At 46.6% G+C, this 19,630-nt stretch overlaps 8 protein-coding genes across 8 annotated transcripts; 5 read left to right on the top strand and 3 right to left on the bottom strand.

Moving 5' to 3' along the window:
- The first annotated feature begins 1,141 nt into the window (after positions 1–1,141).
- On the top strand, positions 1,142–2,616 carry V1508DRAFT_414456 (uncharacterized protein). The gene has a single exon (XM_066939927.1). It carries the CDS (start codon positions 1,420–1,422, stop codon positions 2,377–2,379), a length of 960 nt encoding a protein of 319 aa, XP_066796764.1. The 5' UTR covers positions 1,142–1,419; the 3' UTR covers positions 2,380–2,616.
- A 496-nt stretch (positions 2,617–3,112) lies between these two features.
- Positions 3,113–5,108, top strand: V1508DRAFT_352254 (uncharacterized protein; the record flags this gene model as incomplete). Its single annotated transcript, XM_066936849.1, has 3 exons — positions 3,113–3,172; positions 3,226–3,336; positions 3,387–5,108. 3 exons carry the CDS (start codon positions 3,113–3,115, stop codon positions 5,106–5,108), a joined length of 1,893 nt encoding a protein of 630 aa, XP_066796765.1.
- Positions 5,109–6,985: 1,877 nt separating this feature from the next.
- V1508DRAFT_414463 (interferon-related developmental regulator-domain-containing protein) lies at positions 6,986–9,444 on the top strand. The gene is made up of 3 exons (XM_066939928.1): positions 6,986–7,281; positions 7,331–7,975; positions 8,022–9,444. The coding sequence occupies exons 1-3, from the start codon at positions 7,106–7,108 to the stop codon at positions 8,944–8,946; spliced, it is 1,746 nt and encodes a 581-aa protein (XP_066796766.1). The 5' UTR covers positions 6,986–7,105; the 3' UTR covers positions 8,947–9,444.
- V1508DRAFT_368299 (P-loop containing nucleoside triphosphate hydrolase protein) lies at positions 9,386–12,492 on the bottom strand. The gene is made up of 5 exons (XM_066937403.1): positions 11,991–12,492; positions 11,501–11,937; positions 11,146–11,429; positions 10,211–11,097; positions 9,386–10,161 (listed from the first exon to the last, which is right to left on the bottom strand). Exons 1-5 carry the CDS (start codon positions 12,348–12,350, stop codon positions 9,520–9,522), a joined length of 2,610 nt encoding a protein of 869 aa, XP_066796767.1. The 5' UTR covers positions 12,351–12,492; the 3' UTR covers positions 9,386–9,519.
- A 67-nt stretch (positions 12,493–12,559) lies between these two features.
- V1508DRAFT_414470 (Snf7-domain-containing protein) lies at positions 12,560–13,697 on the top strand. The gene is made up of 3 exons (XM_066939929.1): positions 12,560–12,965; positions 13,019–13,171; positions 13,233–13,697. Exons 1-3 carry the CDS (start codon positions 12,708–12,710, stop codon positions 13,521–13,523), a joined length of 702 nt encoding a protein of 233 aa, XP_066796768.1. The 5' UTR covers positions 12,560–12,707; the 3' UTR covers positions 13,524–13,697.
- On the bottom strand, positions 13,606–15,244 carry V1508DRAFT_414471 (uncharacterized protein). The gene is made up of 3 exons (XM_066939930.1): positions 14,825–15,244; positions 14,689–14,768; positions 13,606–14,637 (listed from the first exon to the last, which is right to left on the bottom strand). The coding sequence occupies exons 1-3, from the start codon at positions 14,963–14,965 to the stop codon at positions 13,806–13,808; spliced, it is 1,053 nt and encodes a 350-aa protein (XP_066796769.1). The 5' UTR covers positions 14,966–15,244; the 3' UTR covers positions 13,606–13,805.
- V1508DRAFT_414473 (galactose-binding domain-like protein) lies at positions 15,082–16,534 on the top strand. The gene is made up of 4 exons (XM_066939931.1): positions 15,082–15,696; positions 15,754–15,797; positions 15,845–16,139; positions 16,197–16,534. Exons 1-4 carry the CDS (start codon positions 15,490–15,492, stop codon positions 16,290–16,292), a joined length of 642 nt encoding a protein of 213 aa, XP_066796770.1. The 5' UTR covers positions 15,082–15,489; the 3' UTR covers positions 16,293–16,534.
- V1508DRAFT_414478 (uncharacterized protein) lies at positions 16,125–18,312 on the bottom strand. The gene is made up of 3 exons (XM_066939932.1): positions 17,589–18,312; positions 17,435–17,535; positions 16,125–17,383 (listed from the first exon to the last, which is right to left on the bottom strand). The coding sequence occupies exons 1-3, from the start codon at positions 18,051–18,053 to the stop codon at positions 16,546–16,548; spliced, it is 1,404 nt and encodes a 467-aa protein (XP_066796771.1). The 5' UTR covers positions 18,054–18,312; the 3' UTR covers positions 16,125–16,545.
- Positions 18,313–19,630: the final 1,318 nt, after the last annotated feature.

The following is a 19,630-nucleotide window of genomic DNA, read 5'->3' on the forward strand; positions in this document are numbered from 1 at the left end:
CCATTCCCCTCTCTCTCGTTTAAATCTTCAAATATCGTGAAAAATTACTTTTAGGGGGTCAATTTTGTATTTATGACGACACCCCCCCCCCCCCCCCCCCAATCATGAATGAACTTTATTCGGGCATTTATTTGCTCATTAAACTTTGCGCGCCGCGTTTTTGACAAGGGAGATATTTTAGGGTTTGGATGTTCAACGTTGGTGTGGAGTGTGGAATAAATACCTGACTGGCCAATGCGCTGACTTCGAGGATGGGGTTTTGTTGTACTGTAAAGATCATGATTTGATAAGTAGCGTACACATGAATAATAGAATGGCAAAATTAGAAATAGTAGGTTCATTGGTACTATAAATTGTAGGAGGTCTGCTGCAACTATCAGAATCAAAGTTCATCTGATTCTAACTCTCTTTTTTCTCCTTTATTATTGTACGTACCTGCTGTACATATGTAGTTTTTTTTGACACCAACCCCGTTTCCTCGAGATATTAGACGAGACCGATATAAAGTACTGATAGTCTAACTTGTGTGTATGTTGCCTCGTGCTTGACCAACCCCAACCACTGACAGATGCCGGGCGATCTGCGATCTTCACATAGAGAGCCTCTCGCGATGAACGGAGGCAACGTGATACAAGGAAACAAATCTAATTTTCTGGACAATATTTACAGCACTGGAGTAGCGGTGTCTCGTATACATAACTGCCCTCTGCAAGAAGTCACAAGCAAACTAGACAGACACAACCCTAACAAACCCAAAGGCTCTGGACATATACCCGAACTCCTCATCTCCGAGCGAGCGGACCGGACCGCGGACAAGAGGACCGGAGGCAGGGACAAGAGAATGGGGCAAGCGCACTCCTCGTTCAGAGACATCGGATAGGGAAAGCCTGGTGGGGCGTGAAGAGACTCGGTATTGAGACACCGGAGACACATTGAATGTCCTAACCGGCAGCTGAGAATCACAAGACGGCTTTAGAACTTTGGGTTACGATCACTGTACAGGATACATTAACTAGTTTGCAGAACATGGCAAAATATTGCCGATATCGGCTCGGCTCAACATCCAGAGAGTACCTGGCTTTCGCATGGCATACTCCATGGTTGTTATGAACCTGGAAGTTGGTTAATGTAACTCGAAGACGGCGTCATTTAGAAATTGTCCTCTACGGGTGACAAATTTATCTTACATGTTGTCATATGCTTTTGATGGGTGTTGCCGTGAATACTTAAATATGAACAGCGGCTGTTATATATCATCCAGCCCGGTCCCACCATCCATGTCGCCAGAGCGCAGTCAAGATCTGAATCTGACTGGCTCACACACCACTCCCGCGCCTTATTCCAGACACCACAGTCGATACGAACGATCCGAAATACCAGACTTTCCTTTGCAATATATTCTCTACGTGCGAGCCTCCAATGCTGAACCCGCCTCCCCCGCGTTGGCAAGAGGGAACACCGGTCTTCAATCAGATAAAACTCCCAGAGTTAGGTTCACGTGAAGTTCCCACATTACGCAAACTTTCGCGGATATTCAGTAATAAGGATACCGCGGGTCGAGACGACGATGAGGATATAATGCCAGAATTGGAAGCTGACGAGCTTATTGAGTTGGATCATATCGGCAATCATGAGACTAGCACGAGCAAAGGTGACGTGGGCTTTGGGACGAGTGAGAGCGACCGGAGCGGAGACGATAGTGGATATGAAGCGGATGGTAGTAGTTACGTTCCGGATACTCGAAATAATTTGAAGATTGTCGGACTAGTTGGTCCGCGGTATACAGAGCATGACTCTATGGATTGGATCACAACTAGCGATGCCTGTGCTGATCCTGTTGTTGTCGACAGGTCGGCTGTACGTCGGAATAGGGGTGATGCAGACGATGAAAAGCTTATGAACGAGAAATTTAAGGAGCCCATTTTGGCCGAATTTAAACGTGTTCCGTTGCCAGTTTTGCTCCTCGGAGAACAGGAAACCGAGCGGGGATCGGGGATTGAGAATGCAGAGTTCAGCAACGAAGTCAGACCGCCCAAAAATTCCAAATTTAAGGTAAGCCTCCCGCAACTCCATGACGCAATTTCCCTCCTCTGGGCCATCGATGTGGCAGCTTTCGACACAGACCCGGTGGTCGACGTCGCAAACTCGTCCTTAGCAAGCTCAGTCTCGGTCGTGGACGTGAGTATGGACGACGAGGACTGGTTGCCAGTCGATTACCAGCCAGATTTCGATTTCCAGGTTGCGATGGACTCTTGGGCGTGGGAAGATGTGCCGAGTCAGATGCTGGATTATGTGGTTGGCAATCGCGTGCCTAGACGGGTCGTGCTGGGCGGATTGCAGTATTTTTTCCGAGAGTATCGTAAGATTCGAGAGGACTGATGAGCTTGCCTCCTGTTGCTTGTGCTGTTTTACTACGTGCTGGAATGATACCAGACTGTGAGTGAGATGTGTATTTTAACGAATTCAGGTCGATCAAGAAACGATGCGACTATTAATTGTGATACGGACCAATTGTCACTGTTAGACAGAGTTTAAAATCTGATATATATTTCATGACCAGGGTGCAAAAGTAATGACTTATCGTTTGTCAGTGGAGTATTGGCCATCATAAATTCGTAATTTTAGTGGACTTTGGGTTCGCTGTTCCTAGGAGTTTTCCAAGGGATTGCGCGGCGCCCTACCAGGCACGAACGAACCCGATAATACCAGCATGAGTATACCTCTACCAAAATAAGTCAAAGCGTCATATTTGACGCAATATTTATTACATACCTAGACATATGCTGTTCCCTTTATAATGGACTCTACAATCTATGGCGATCGCCGATATGCCGTCAAATTCGAGGCGGTAGCTTGGGACCGAGAAACCGGCTACGGCGACACTGCGGCAGAGTATTTAGAGCTCGGCGACGATTTGAGGGAGCGTCAGTGCTTTGAAAGTGCGTACGGTGCATACTCAAAGGTAGCGTACTGAGAACGGTTGATGCTGATGCAAGATGAGCTCATCAGTTGTTTATGGTAGGCGCTTGACCGTTCAGCTTGTACCCCAGGGACAATTGATTTGCTTGATTGCCTGTATAAGCGATATGTGGCGGCCATTAAGATTGGCGCTATGGGATTTGCATTGCGAGACGCCATGGAGATGATATACAGCTATCCCAAGAATCCAATGGTAAGCATGTGTGCTGCCTGTCTAAGAGATGCTAGCCGTACTGAAGCATGTAGGGATACCTGACGGCAGGTAATTTTTATCAATTGCAGCAAGATTACAATTGGGCGGCTCTTGTTTATTCAGATGGCCTAAAACTCGTTGACTCTGACCATAGCATGTTTCCAGTGAGTATTTTTGATCGACTGTCAAACTGAATGAGATCTAAAATTAGCAGGTCCTCAGGCATTCATACGAGGCAGCAATTATATGGGCCATGCGTGAATCCAACATCCGAGAGGAGAACCACTTAACGCCGTCTCGCGTTGACCCAGTCTATCGGTTGCCCCGCGAACTTATTCTCAAAATTCTCGATCATATACCGTTGTCTCAACGGCTGCAGTTGTTACGACTCAGCCGAGCCTGGTTCTCCGCAGTTCACAAGTCCTTACCAGACGTTACAGACATAAATCTAGAAAGCTGCAAATGGCCGATCACTGTGCACAAACTACATAGTCTCTTGAAGGGAGGTAGAGGTAGGATTAGGAGTATTTCCCTAGGAAATGTTACTCACATGCAGGCGAACGCTTGCGCTGAACTCGTTTTGCTAGGGAAGGTTACGCAGTCTGGGTACGAAAATAAAGTCTTAGAACAGCACGACTTAGCGGCGCTGCGATCGTTTAAGTTTGGTGTATGCACTTCTGTCTTTGGAAATTCAAATCGATTTTCAGACAATACTTGGTCGGCGCTGCCACAGCTAGAGGAGTTGCGGATACGAATTGAGAATTCACCGGAATTGATACAATTGCTTGTGAAAGGAAAGCTACCACGGTTACGAGTTTTGGATTGTTATGCCATTCAGGATATTGTTCGATCATCAGATGACGTTATATATCTAAATGACACAGTCAAATATGCACGGCAGCATCAACTCAAGGTCCTAAAACTGGGCGGTCCTGTTCTTTCGTCTTCAGGATTCCCGTATGTCCAACAGCTTAAGGGATGTATCATCTCACCGCGCAGTTTGCAAAGAGTGCTCCAGTTACTTCCCGAGTTAGAAGAGTTCTACTGCGTCAACGTCAACTCGAGACGAATAACAGATGATATGCTGAGCCGAAATAGGATAAGTCTCAGATTAAATTTACGGGAATTTACGCCAAAACTGCGCGTGCTTTATCTTAGTTCTTCAAAAATGCGAGCCGTGCCGCTGGTTCCAGCCAGCTGCAAAGTCTTAAACATGGACTTTTGCGAGTCACTATGTATCCGCAATTGCGAGACGTTCCGGGGAATCCGATATTATGACGACGTTCTCGATAACGAAGGCGACGGATATTTCCTGCAAGAGGAAGCAGACGAATATAAAGCTCTTTGCAGTATAAGTATCGTCAGAAGCACCCGAGCATTTGAAAAAATATTTGACAGTCTAGCTCGCTGCGATGGCATGAAACTTACGAGTCTTAATCTCCACGGCTGCCAAACGATTGACTTTTCCGCAAAATTGCCTTCAACTTCGGATTTTGTTACGTATTATGAGCGATATGGGTTTGAGGAAGATCCGCACATGTTTCACACTGCGGAATTACTTGTGCATATGTTTCCGAATTTAGAGGAATTGGGTGTTGGGTGCAATGATACTGTCACCGATGCCGCAATGGATGCATTTAAGATGCTGGATAACCTCCGACTTCTAGACGTTGCCTGTACAAAAGTCACCGAGTACGGATTATCGTCCGTCGTTCTGAAAGACTTCAAGAACCCTGATGGGCAAAAGAATAATATAGTCAAGCTCGAAGTCTTCCGGTGGACGACGAAGGCAGGTCAGATCGAGTGGTTCCGGCCCGTGTTAAAAACCATCATCGCGAGCCATAGGCAGCTGTCGCCCAAGACCATTAGTAGTTTTGCGGTCGTTGGAGTGCGCGTGAACTTGCTTGACCATTCGCATCATTTAGCACAGAGGTAATCCATCTCCATTTGAAAACTTCGTGCTAACTAACAAGAGATTTAAAGGGTTGAGGAATCCCTTTACAGCCAATGCATCAGCTCGCATATGGTTCAACAACGCTAGTGCAGGTTACAAATAGTATGTCCTGTATTGAGCCTTGGTAAGCGGTGTTGCTTCAACTGACGAACGCACCATCCTCGCGAGCTTGCGGTAGAGGATCCCAGCCTGCCGGTGGCATTCGCGAGTCTGAATTTAGAGCAGAGCCGTTACAATGCGGTTATAGCCCCAGCGTCACTTCGATATCGACGAATTCGACATGACCCTGAGGAAGAGGCGAATTTCACGATCATTACAATCGCCCTATCGCCAACATCTCGACTTTGAATTAGTCATTCCCGTCTCGATTATAAATCTTAGCGGTAGAGGATTATGCATCAGTTTTAGTGCAGCATTTGGTCATACTAGACACTAGGATATGGAGCCTTACTTGGGCACTGATTACGGAAAATCAAACTTGGGCTCCAATTCCGTTTGACCGGCGCAACCATCAGCTACTAATAAGTACACTGATTGATCAGGGTTTTTCTTAAATACTTAATTTCAAAAGTCGACTCGGACTCGTAATTAAAACTCACATGTCTATTACTGGCACATGGATGCTCAAAGACGAAGAGGGCACGTTCCAGATATAAGTGTGCTGCTGAGTGTATATTGTTAAAATCTTTTTCATTGTTATGTCAAGTACTTCACAATTGATTAGCAATTTGCATACGCACGCCCATCGAGTAATCCATTCAGTTGCTTGTTTGCTATTTATTCAGTTTGCGTTGCGCCAATGTGCCATATTACAAGCCATCGCTATCTCCGCATATCAGAGCAAATTAAATGCAGATCCTGTAGTCATAGTCTCCAATAGGATGTGTTATTGGATTCACTACTGGCGAGCCGAAGTACCCCGAAACTAGAGCAATAACAAGCAGAGCGCACGACGCCGGCTTGAACTGGAGTGGACCGGCCAGATATGACCCAGCAATGCACAAGCTATTCCATGCGCTCCCAAAAATCAGGCCAATTCGGTTCAGTCCCCTTGGATGTGTCGTTCCGAAGTAGACTGACGGGTGATGATTATGACTCATGCTGACCATAAACTGATTCCTTGGTCGGCAGTTATCCTGGTCAAATGAGGGTCTAAATCGCCGTCGCCTTGGTTGGCGAAAGAGCAACCGACTATGGAAAACCCATTCTGCAGTGGAAAGTAGACGATTACGCATCCTGGCACCTGCTGGACAGGTCAGAAAGCTGAACATATGGGTCATTACGATGTAGCCAATGGGAATTCTGAGTGGAGCGGACTCTCGATCAATAAAACTATCTTCCGAGTGGGGTGGATGCCAGTTCTTACAGATTATCAGTGAACTTGATTGACAGAACACATAACTAACAGAAATGGTGATTAAAGTAATGGCTGTTGGTGTAACACTGTCCCACGTCAAGTCTCATCATTCTGTACAGTGGTGACAGGATTCTCTGAAGCGATATGAATCATATGATAATGTGTATTTAGTTTTATAGTATGTAGAGCCATCAGGTAGGATTTTTGTTTTGTTGGAGGGAAAATGAAATCATTCGTAGGGAATGAGTATCGTTGTGAGCGATGATTTATGACTCTGCTAATTATAAGAGATCCGCGAAATAAAATAATACTAGAGAAACTTTCCGCTTAGAAGAAATTGGGCATTGCTTTGCAGTAGGGTTTGTATCGAAGCAGAGGGGACATACAATATTCAGCTAAACTTAATTGGCATGGTTTGAATCCATGACGTCAGCGAGGCGGAGACAGGCGATGTCACCTGCACGCATCTGATGATTTGGGGAAGATCCTACCTTGCGCTCAAGTAGTAGTTACCATATCATCACCTTCACTTGTCTCTGCTGCGGGCTCATTTTACTAAAACTGCCAGACACCTCCTTTAAGGCTACCTAAGCATTATATTTGTGCGAGAATATTAGCACCCATGTCGGATCTACGACGAATGGCAGCTTCGCGCCTCGCCAAATCGAGTAGCAAGAAACGCGGTGGATCAGGATATACGACGCCTACTAAAGGGTCACGAAATAGTTCTCGGTTTAATACCGATGATGAGGATAATTTTGATGATGACATTTCGATGTTTTCTGATGATGACTGGAGGTGGGTGATATCATCTGACGAGACCTAATACTGGCTAATAACGTTACAGCGTTGCTTCCAGTGATACGCTCGATTCGTACGGCACAGATACTGAAAGCAGTGGAAGAAGTGCCAGTAGGTCTAGAAAGAAAGATACTGATACCGGTATTGATTGGCGAGAAAAATTAGGTGAACTGGTTGACGTGATATCGGGCGAACGCAAGAATACAAGCTACTCAAGTAGAGAGGATGCCTTGAGCAGGATTTCCAAGATTATGAGCATGAAATACGCTTGGAGAATCGTGGAGAATCGTCATAAGGATTTTGAGGACGGTATAATACGATCGCTTAAGAATGGCAAGTCGGGGAAGGAAACGATTCTTGCATGCCGTGTCCTTTCTCTTCTAGTCGTCACTGATCCGGAAAATGAGGTTTGGTTTACAGGCACCATATCCATTTTGAAGAACCTCATTTTCAGCTTAGATGAAGCAGCGACAAAAGTTGCCTGTCTTTATACTCTTGGATCTGTTGTCTTTTTCTCTTCTGCTTCAGGAGAAGCAGAAGCTGGAGATATTTTGGATTTTCTTCTGGACATTATCATGAGTGATGGAAGCTCGATCCAGGCTGCTGATGATGAGAAGGTTGTGACGGCGGCAATCCAAACTTTTGGATTTATTGCGTCTACTTTAGACGACGCTCTGGAAATATCACAGAGGTAAGTTCCAACTACCATTATGCTGATTGTATGATTGACACGTTAGTGCCGTTCCCGCTTTGGTCGATCAGTTGGAGTCATCACAGGTCTCTGTGCGCATGGCCTCTGGTCAAGTGATTGCCCTGCTCTACGAAAGATACGCCGAGGACATTGGAAACTACCATCTTGTCGACGATTCGTCCGAGGAAGAAGACATCGTAGACGCGCCAGTTGAGTCTGCTGGTTCGCTACCGTCTCCGTCATCGTCGAGCGAAGATGACAAGATTGAAATTGATGAAGAAGGCGCCGAAAGGACGCCACTGCCCGAACGTCCCCAGCCGAGACGCACCCCCTCTAGTCTGCCAAAGCTATACTACGACGATGATCAGTTAGTCAGTCTCCTCACCCAGCTCTCGACAAGCTCAACTAAGAGGTTGGCAAAGTCCTCACGTCGAGCACAACGTTCCATTTTTCGTGACATTTTAGAAACAGTTAAGACAGCAATCGGTCATACCGACGTCGAAGTCGAGTCAGATACAATGGGTTACGAACGTCCCAGCATAGACTCCTCGGTCTTGTCACTGTCGTCGAACGTAAATTCAAATATCCACTTGACTTTGAGGTTTGAGCAGGGCCTTACGCTGTCTATTGATTCATGGGCCGCGTATTTGAGATTGGCACACGTGAGAAGAATTCTGTCGCATGGCTTGCCGGCGCATTATTCAAAGAATAGAATAGTGAGACTTTCCCTCGATCCTTTGGGTTCTACTACATACGAGCGTGCTCGGGGAGGCCTGTCGGCAGGGCAATCGGCGTCACGGAGTCCGGACGACGAAGAGCCTGAAGAAGAAGAACTAGATGATCCGAGACTGAAAGAGATTATTAAGAGCTTCAAGAAAGAGACTAAAAAGATCAGAGACGACGATATCAGAAAAGCGAGAAATTCAAGTAATAAGGAGCTTTTCAACAGAGAGCTAGATGATTGGGAGTAATGGCCCTGAGTGGCTTTAGTAAGGAGACTGGCGCAACAAAATTGATCAGCGTATTTGGATGTATTGATATAGACAACAACATAGCTTCAATGCTACGTATTGTTAATTAGCACAAATAATATGCGCATAGAGATTTTTACTGAGATATCCGTGATATTTCAATGAGCTTTAGGTACCCATTCTCGGTTGACAATTCTAAAATTGTCCACATTGCGAGACATATACTAAGATCTGAAAAGCTCTTTAGAAAGCAAGCACTTTTAAAGATCGAGTTGCCGGTTAGTTGACCATATGGAGCACAAATAGACAAAGGGTCATGTCTGCATAACCAACAACCCCGTCTCGGCAGTGACGATGATATACTAACTTATCTCCACGCAGGGGTGGTAGCCTGAGTTACATCTGTTATCGAACGCGTTGCTACGCGCTCGGCAGTCAATCCTAGCAGTCATAACATCTCACTTTGGTTATCAAGATATTTCACTAAATACATAGTCCGCGTACTTAAAGTCTATATTCCTTCTAAACAATGATAATATACAAAAATAAACATCCGCACTTTTGAACCGCTAATTACTCCTTTCTCCATCCATATTCACGTCCTAGTCGCTCATACTTTGCCCGATCTTTATCAGATACGCTCGGCTTCACATTCTTGAACGCGGTCTCGAAGTCATCCCCGGTAACCACGACTTTCGGTGTTAGAACCTCGCCGGTGCCTTCTCCGATATTTCCATGTTCGTCTTTCAGCGCGAATACAGCTGTCCGCAAGGCAGCGACGGCGGCTTCGCGGATTAATGCTGCCAGATCAGCACCGCTGAAATTTCGGCATCGTAAGTCTGTAGCAATAGCGTCTAAATTGACAGACACGTCGATGGGGGTATTATTTCCGACGACTGTTCGCAGGATTGCGGCCCGCTCTTCTGCGGTGGGAAGCTCAACAAATAAGGGCTTGTCTAGACGTCCGGGACGTAGCATCGCGGGATCAATAATGTCTGGTCTATTAGTGGCGGCAATAACGTAGATGCCATTGCGATCATTCAAGCCGTCGAGTTCCGTGAGCAGAGTGTTGACTACTCGTGCGGATGATTCTGATAACGAGTCATCGCGCTTGGGAACCAACGCGTCTAATTCGTCAAAGAAGATAACGCACGGCACAGAAGCTCGGGCTCGTAGAAACACTTGGCGCACAGCGCGCTCAGATTCACCAACAAACTATGGTTCGTCAGCTAGTCGTCCAAATGTATTGCATAGATGCGCATACCTTATTTAGCAACTCTGGACCTCGCACTGAGATAAAATTGGCCCGACTCTCGTTTGCAACAGCTTTCGCTAACAGTGTTTTACCACATCCAGGAGGACCCCATAGCAGCACACCGGCAGGAGCCGTAATTCCAACCTGAGCATACAATTCCGGCCGTCGAATTGGATGCACGATCGCCATTTGAAGTTCTATCCGAACACGTTCCAAAGCACCAACATCAGCCCATGTAACATCGGGGATCGTAGCAAATCCTTCTCGTTTGCTCGATGGTTGGACACTGGGAAGCGCGGTCATGAAGTCCTCGACAGTAATTGACAGGGGTTCTAGCTGCTCTGATGTCAACTTTTCCGGGAAATCTTTTAGGAATTGCTGTATTATACTGTTTTCTTTCTTGTCTAGGTCATGCTGAAGTTTCTGAGGAGCTGGAATGTCGTCATCGTCATCATCAATATCGATAACGTCCACGTCCATGTAATCTTCGTCTCCGGAACGTTGTTTGACAAATTCCTCAGTGCGTTCCTCGACCGCAATTCCGTCGGCAGTTCCAGCCTCGAGCTCAGGCGAAGGGGGTGGGTTAATTGGTTTCAACTCCCTAAATATCCGCTTGATGGCTGCAATACCAGCCGCCGTCGTCAAAGCATTCAAGTCAGCACCAACATATCCGGAAGTCAACTTCGCCAACGCTTTAAAATCAAAATCTCCGGACAACCTTAGCTTCCGAGACAAAACGCGCAAAATGCTTTCTCTCGAAATCTCATCCGGAACGCTCATTTGAATTTCACGGTCGAATCTGCCGGCACGCCGGAGCGCCGGGTCTAACGAATCAGGCCGATTCGTAGCACCTATGATCATTACCACCTTACCATCCGTCTTTTCTAAGGATAGGTCTAAGAACTGTTAGAAAACTCACCGCCAAGAAAACAAACTGTCCTCACCATCCATGCAAGTTAAAATCTGCGCCACTATCCGACGCTCCATTTCTCGCTGTGCACTTTCTCGCTTTGGCGTAATGGCGTCAATCTCGTCGAGAAATATCAGACATGGCGCTATTGATCGCGCTTCTTCGAAAATCTCTCGAACTCGCTTTTCGGATTCTCCCGACATACCAGAGACAATTGACGGCGCGGAAAGAGATATAAATGGAACACCTAGTTCTCCGGCAATAGCATTAGCGAGCATTGTCTTACCACATCCGGGTGGGCCGTGAAGGAGTACGCCTCTGTCATATCATAGTCAGCACACAATAGCTCGTCGAAACTCTTAGTCATAGCAGCATATATATTGACCGACCTAGGGGGATGGATGCCAGTGTGTAGATAAATTTCTGGATGCATAATTGGCATGCCTACCAATTCCAGCATCTCTGCGACAATATGATCCATGCCACCAATGTCCGACAATTTGATGTTCATCGGCGGTGATCTATCCTCTTTGTCTGCTGTTGAGCCTCCTTTTGACCGCTTGTTAGAGTTGCTGTCACTTGCCTGGCCACGGTCGCGCTTCTTCGATGCCTGCGTCTGCTGGCGTTGTTCGGTCGGCGCAGATGCTACTTTTATTAATTTCGTAGTCGGAGCCGAAGGCGCCACACTCAAGGACGAATTAGATGCAGCCGCAATGGTGTCATTGCCAGCAGCAGCAGGATCATCAGGAATCTCGTCCGGGGTTTGGCGAGTGTTACTGCCCGTATCCCACAATCCGACAATACCCTTATTCATTGCATTGGTGTCCTGATCCAGTTAATTAACAGATGTGATCAAACCTCGCGAAACTACACTCTTACCTTAACTTCCATCAGACTCGACTCGTCTACGCCGTCAAAATCACTATCCAGCTCAATCTGTTCGTTTGCATCGGCATTAGCAGCCTCCCGTTCCTCAGCAATGATCTGTCGCAGCACATTATCAACACTCTTCTCTACGACATTCTTCTTGAGTCTCCGGAGCGTAGCATCCGAGCTTTGGACGATCTGTAGTAACGCAGACGGCGGCATTTGACGGGCGGATAATGCTGGCTGGTTCGCTTCGGCGTTGGAAGCGAGGTAGCCCGAGATGAGACTGTATACTCTACTATCAATCGCGGCGGTAGAAAGAAGAGGGCCATTTGAACCTCCAGTGTTTAAATTTCGTATTCGACGTCCCATTTTTTATCGTCTTGTCCCACCCATTAGCTTAGAGTCGATTGGAAGCTGTAAAGTCGAATCACTTTGTGAGGTTAGGTGCGTGTACTTTGAAACGCGAATGTCGAGAATGAATATCAAGAAATTTTTGGACGCTGGGGAAGTCCCAACGAGCGCCGCGCGGCGCGATCAGCTAAGCTGTTCTAGTTTGTACCTTAAGTCTCCCGGACAGAACCCCATCGCAACATCTACCACAAGACCCGACTGATGCTCTATTCTTCGGACATTGCTTAATATCAATATTCTATCTATAACCAAATTTCTATACTCATCTCCTAACGCCGCAATTTCTTTCCGGTTTCCTTGAGGTCTTCGACAATCATGGGGAATTACTCGTCACGGCCCAATCGCAAAATCACCAAACAAGACACGGCAATCCTCGACATGAAGATTCAGAGGGACAAACTCCAACAGTACCAGCGACGGATACAAGTAATCCTCGACCGGGAACGTGCAATAGCACAGCAATGTCTAGAGAAGGGAGACAAAGAGCGTGCACGTCTGGCACTGCGCAAACGTAAATATCAGGCGCAGTTGCTTGTGAAGACGGATAGTCAGCTTGAAACGCTGGAACGATTGGTATGTACATATTATGAACGGGAAGTGTGTGAGCTTTACTAATGGCTGGGCAGACACAAAGTATAGAATTTGCGTTAGTTGAGAAGGATGTGCTGTTTGGGCTGCAACAGGGAAGTCAGGTGCTGAGGGAGATTAACCGGGAAATGTCAATGGATAAAGTTGAAAGGCTTCTTGACGAGTCTGCCGACGGCATTGCATATCAAAATGTCCGTATTTACGTTATTAATTATTAGAGAGTCCTGGAGCAGGTGCTCACATAGTGTATAGGAAGTCAGCCAGATGCTTGCAAACTCCATCACAAATTCAGAGGAAGCCGAAATCGAAGAGGAGCTCGAAGCTATGCGACGGGAAGAGGTATACTTGCGATCGCATGTTCATATGATTGATGCTAACTATATGTTGCAGCTGGTCAAGCATATCCCAACTGTACCAGAAACTGAGCTGCCTCAACCCCATCGAGAGACTGCGGAAGGGGAGGCAGAGCCAGAAGAGGAGGCGGAGGAGCCGGCACGCCAAGCATCGAAATCAAGAAATAGAGCAGAACCATTAATGGCGTAATTTTGTCTTGCATCGATAATAATATAGCATTTTTGGTAGAGTTTGTACGATTTGAGCATGTTGGAAGTACACGGGTTTAGGGGTCACGTTGTAATCTATATATTTGAACTTTGCATGTAATCAATAGCCTGTATATTGTATAATAAATTTCTGATATATGGTCAGATAACAATACACACGCTTCATGCCCCTAAAAAGATTACCGCCCTCCCCTCTGCCAAAGCCGCTATTCCACTAAATATTTACTCTTAAATGAAGCATATGTGGCGTTACTTGCGCCGCTTACAACTCGTCGAGCCAGTCAAGGAAGTCTGGCGTAAAATAAGAGATAATAAGCGTAGCGCCGGCCCGTAGACAACCATAGGCCGCCTCAAAAGCGATTGTCTTCAAGTCAACGACGCCCTTCTCAGCCGCGGCATGAAGCATGGCGTATTCGCCGGAAACCTGGTAGGTACAGATAGGAACATCTTTCGCGAGTTCCTTCGCGTCGGATACGATATCGAGATAGAAAGTCGACGGTTTGACGATGATGGCATCAGTCCCCTCCTCCAAATCTCGGATGATCGCACGGCGGGCGAGACCGCGACCGCCGGGAGGAAGTTGGTAACACTTGCGGTCGCCGAAGCTAGGTGCTGAACCGGCGGCATCGCGAAACGGGCCGTAAAGGTTGCCGCTGAACTTGGCGGAATATGACATAAGCATGCACTTGTGGGCGAGACCGGCATCGATTAGGCCCCGCTTGATAGCCAACACACGACCGTCAACCATATCAGACGGAGCGACGCAGTGGGCTCCAGCCTTTGCGTAATTGACAGCGATTGCGGCTAGTCGACGAACGCTCTCTTCCCGAATAATAGATCCGTCCTCCCTCAGAATACCACAATGACCATGACTCGTGTACTCGCACATGCAAACATCGCAAATGATGAAAAGATCCGGACAAGCCTTTCTCAAGGCTTTAATAGTGAGAATAACAGGACCATTTGGATCATCGGCTGAAGTCCCATATGGATCTTTGCAGCCCTCGGCCAAAGGCACGCCGAAGAGAATGACAGCCTTCAATCCCTTGGCGACGAGAGACTCGACGTACGGAACGACCTTGTTCACACCCCATCTATGACCTGTTAATGTTGACTGCAGACACTTCCACTTGTCGACTACGCACCTGTTCTGATTCGGCAGCGACTCGATTGCGCTCATCTCATCTTCGTTATCGGTTATGAACAGTGGAAAAATCAGAGACGACTAATTACGTTTGTGAATACTTGAATAGTATGAACGTGGGCAAATATATTGCGTACCTTTGTGAGCTGTCGCTCGTGCTGCCATTGCCGGAGCAGTGGATGATGGTAGCCACCCTGGAGAATAGACGATATCTCCGTCACCGCCGGTTCAGTATAAGTTGCGACGTGCTTCTTCGTTCCATTGAAAAGACCGGCCATGGCAAATACGTTTCGTGGGATAACAATTGACGTAGAGACGGGGGAGGTAGAGATTAAGTATAAATATTGGGTCTCTAGGCTCGACGAATCTCGTTGCTGGGCCCTCACCAGTTTGACAACGATTTTCTAGTTCAGATATGCATCTATCATAAACCCAACGCTCGCATCCCACGTTCACACACTACTCCGAATTGCCACTTTCCAGCCAAAGAATTAATATTATCTAATAGTTATATAATACTACCCTGTACTGAACATCCGACACCATCGGCTTCTGCCTATATATGTAAGTCTGATAAGCATGCCCACACGATGACTCAGAATAGAGTTCTACACTCTACGCTAGACCACAACAGGTTTAGCAATTTCGTCATAGTGAGGTACGGAGTCGCAGGCTCTAAAAACGGCGTACCTGCTCCTCGCGCCGATATCCCGTGAACAAGATCATTGAATGAAACAACATCACTGCCAAAAGGCAATCTTCGTCACCTGCGTTTTTGGCAGTCGGGCACCAGTCGTCACAGATGTCAGAACACAGCCATAGTCACAGTCATTCTCAAGACAACCACGGACATGACCATTCGCATAGTCCGCCGCCCGACACGACATTTGATTCGCAGTCTCTATATAGTCATATCTACCATGACCAGATCTGGACCATGAACGAAAGCGAACCTAATGCTGGCCGTGACGTGATTAAGCCTTGGAGTGACCGATATGATACTGAAAAGGTCTGTAGCTGTGCGTTTCTAGCAAACAATACTAACCAGTCGGACGTGTACGTTTAGGTGCTAGAGAGCGATGCAGACGAACAGCTGATTATGTTTATACCGTATGTCAAGACTGGCGCGTTTTGTTGGAAAGGGCTCATTCCTGCAGATTCACTGGCCTTGTCAAGCTGTATTCAATACTAATTCGGTCAGCTCCCGACGCGCACGCGCCCAAGACCATCAAGCTCTTCCGGAACCGGAGCGACATTGATTTTGCAATGGCGACAGATCTAAAGGCAGATGCAACCATCGAGCACCCAGTTGGAACATTGGACATCGTCGAGTATCCCCTGAAACGCGCTATATTTTCAAACGTACAAAGCATTTCCTTGTTTATTGTTGACAATCACGGCGAGGACACCACCAAGATTACCTACATTGGGTTACGAGGGGAGTGGAAAGAGGTATGAGATGTTGATTGGTTAATTGTCCGAATAGGAGTAATTCTGTCGATTTTCTAGCTCTCGAAGGATCCTGTAATCACGATCTACGAAGCCGCTGCGAATCCAAGCGATCATAAGAGTCTAGTTCCAGATGAGCGATTTGTCACTGGGTAGACTGGACCAACCGCGCCAGTTTCATTTTTCGCAAGGTTGGGCACACACGCTAAACCATTCGCATCTTTATTTGATTATTATCACCGAGTAACCAAGAACCGTGTATATCATGCCTGTATGCACATCTGCTAATATCGTGTATATCCTCATCCAAATGCATTTCCAACAAGTGCCCAAAAACCAGAAAGAAATCAACCTTGTATATATGAATAGCTGGCCATGTAAATGAAACCATGTGTACCAAAATTTCTAATCAATTTTGTATTCTAGTAATGCTGTGTTTCCCGAGCCGGGACTTTGATTCATGGTCGTGGATGTTCGTAACTGTGACAGGTGGAGGAATAGGAGTGATTGGGTTAGCGGTCATATCACTCAACTCGTATGTTTCCGTGGGCCGTTGTGATTGCGACTCTATGTCGTCTGCAGTGACAGTAGTACTAACCTTGTCATATCCTGTCTCTGTCTTGCGTTTGCTTACTGCAACCCACACTGCCGATCCTAAAATGATTCCACTTCCTGCAAATTCCATCCAATGAGGGGTGTCATTCCACACCAGCTTCTCAAAGAGAAAAGCAAGGAACATTTGAAGGTATAACATATTACCAGCCCGTCCCGCCTTTTCGCGCTGCAAACCCGCGGTCAATAAGAACTGGTAGCAGAAGCCGCAGATTCCGATGCTAAAAAGTAATGCCCATTGCCAAGCAGCTTGGGGAAGCACAAAATGCAAGCTCGGCGATAGTGTGAGCACGCATGAGGAGACAATGGTGCATATAACGGCAAAGTAGTTGACCGAAATAAGAGGATGTGCACGTTGGCCGATGCATCTGATCGTCGTGAATGCACCTGCTGCACCGAGGACACCGAGTAGTGCGACACCTACTGCTCCCAATCGTTGGCCTGTTGTGACTGTGTTGTCTCCTGCTGTCAAGTTCTGTGTGGGCTGCGCAATTAATATGACACCGAAAAATGATATAAAGCCCGCAATTTTGTCCACTCGACCAAATTTTTCTTTAATAAAGATCGAACAAGCAAACCCGGCGACTGTTGGCGATAAGAAACTAATGACCGTTGCATCTGAAAGCGACAGATAGCTTATACCCAGTTAGTCATTCATACGCACAGAATACATGGTTGTAACTTACGTCAACGAGTAGTACATGCCAAAGAGACCGAAGAATCCAGTTAATCCGCGGGCGACCAACAATGGCCTGACTTCTTCGGGTCCTAGAGGTGCATCCGGAACCTACACCACGATCAGCCACTACCATCACTTATGACTACTAGTAAACACCTTACACCCTTCATCCACATATAAAATGTGCACGCAAGTGTGGTTATGCTCATTCGCGTGAAAACGATCTGCATTGCATGAAATGGTGGATCGGATGTGGTCTCCAATATTCTCGTAAACAAGTTCATTGAACTACTAAACAACTGGCCCATCGCAAATAGAAGCAAGCCGACATTCGCATCGTACCAAGTCTGTGCAATTGCCTTCCCTCTCAGCAGCATCGACCCAAACATCGAATAGGGCATTACACCTCTGTTTGGGAACTCTGACGGCATGGCCACCACAATTTCCTGGCCGCGAGCATGAAGCATCTCGGAAGTCTTGTCACTACTCACTGCCTCACTCGGTGGTACTCTCCTTTCGGCTTCGACGTAATCGGCAAATTTGCTCTCATAAGGATTCTCCTGCTCGTCAAAATCTGCTGAAGAATACAGGACCTCGTTGTTGCTACTGATCTGATCTGCGTTCATTGTAGGCGAGTATGAATGTGGAAGAAACCCCGTTATGATTACCCCGCTCCGCTACTGGAATGACAACACAGTGTGACAAATTAAACAAGAATCAAAATTGTAAAGTACCCTGTGAGTTTAGCAGCATTCAATATGAACAGTTCTGTCGCCCGAGTTGGCTAGAGGAACGGAATAGCATGTTTGAATAGAAATCGCCCGTACGAGGGCTATCTTTCAATTTGTTCATGCCACCGGATGTGACGCCACCTGTGTCCATAGTAAGGTTTTGACGTTCAGTAGAGTTCAATTTCACTAGTCTATTTACAGCTGGCTCAGAACTGTAAATATTAGCGCTTGGCTCCTTTGGCGTTAGCGCCTTGCAAGATATAATTTGTGTGCGACATTTGCGCCGGTTGTGTACAGGGCATTCTAAAAGCCGCACGAGTCCGGTTATAATTCTGTGGCGGTGCAGTCATGTGGAAGGGCTGGGCATCTCCATCGCCATCTGAGGCGAAGTTACTTCAATCGCGAATTAATTTACGACATCTATCCGTATCAAATTCAGCTTTCTAGAGGCAAACTGACTGTCGATAGGACGGTGATTGTGATCTGAATCTGTTCAAATTTAGGATATATTTTCAACTCACGCCATGCAACGATTAGACCGAATTCTCACATCAACTGCGCGATCGTGGAGGTCAGTTCATCCGACAGTTAGCCCCACATCACAGCACCGGGTATCAACGCGACGTTATTCGTCCGAATCTCCGTACTCTCAAAATAAGTCAACGAATACCGAGCCAAAGCCAGTGTCCCCTCACGTACGCCATTCTATCGTGCTTTTGTTTCATGTTCCACTGTGCTAATTCCTCATAGATCGCGTTTTATATTTCATTCGGCAAACCCATAGTGAGCGTCTTAGCGATAACCGGTGCAACATATGTCGGACTGCATTTTCTAAAGAAAAAGCTACAGAATGATGAACATAAGCTACAGGGGTCGAAAGGTACAAATCTGTAAATGGCCAACCGAGTGTGTGGTAATCAGTATTTAGAAATCAAGCGAAACGGCTCTATATCTGAGTTTCACTCTTGTAAATATTGAGAGAACAAGCAAATGTACATACAAAATATGGGAATGGATATTGAATAATACTTAGTTCGACTCCCGTACCAGCTCCTCCAAAATTCACCATCTCTATTATGTACACATAACATCTCCGCTAGTACTCTACTCCGCCTGATACTTTTGCTGATATGTTTGTTGTGCCATCTGAAGCTCCTCTTCTGATGAGGTATAGAGCCGACCGGTTATGTATTCGATCCACGATTCCCCAGTATCCTTCGGCGTTCTCCCAATTTACAACCATTCACGCTCCCTTGCATCGGAATGTCATGGATCTAATGTCAACAATCTTCCCACTCCACGTTTGACATGTTCGCAATGGACAAAACGGGCATAGCCTTGTTTTGTGGCAGTGTGAATGTTCCGTTGTTGTCGACGTATCTAACGTGAGTCTGCTCGGGATTCAGGTAGGAGAGACGAAAAGGTTATCTGGGTCGTGATTGTGGATTTTCTCTGGAACAAGGCGGCGAATG

This window comes from Lipomyces doorenjongii (assembly GCF_038497915.1).
Source record: "Lipomyces doorenjongii strain NRRL Y-27504 unplaced genomic scaffold V1508scaffold_15, whole genome shotgun sequence".
In the NCBI taxonomy this organism is placed as follows: domain Eukaryota; kingdom Fungi; phylum Ascomycota; class Lipomycetes; order Lipomycetales; family Lipomycetaceae; genus Lipomyces; species Lipomyces doorenjongii.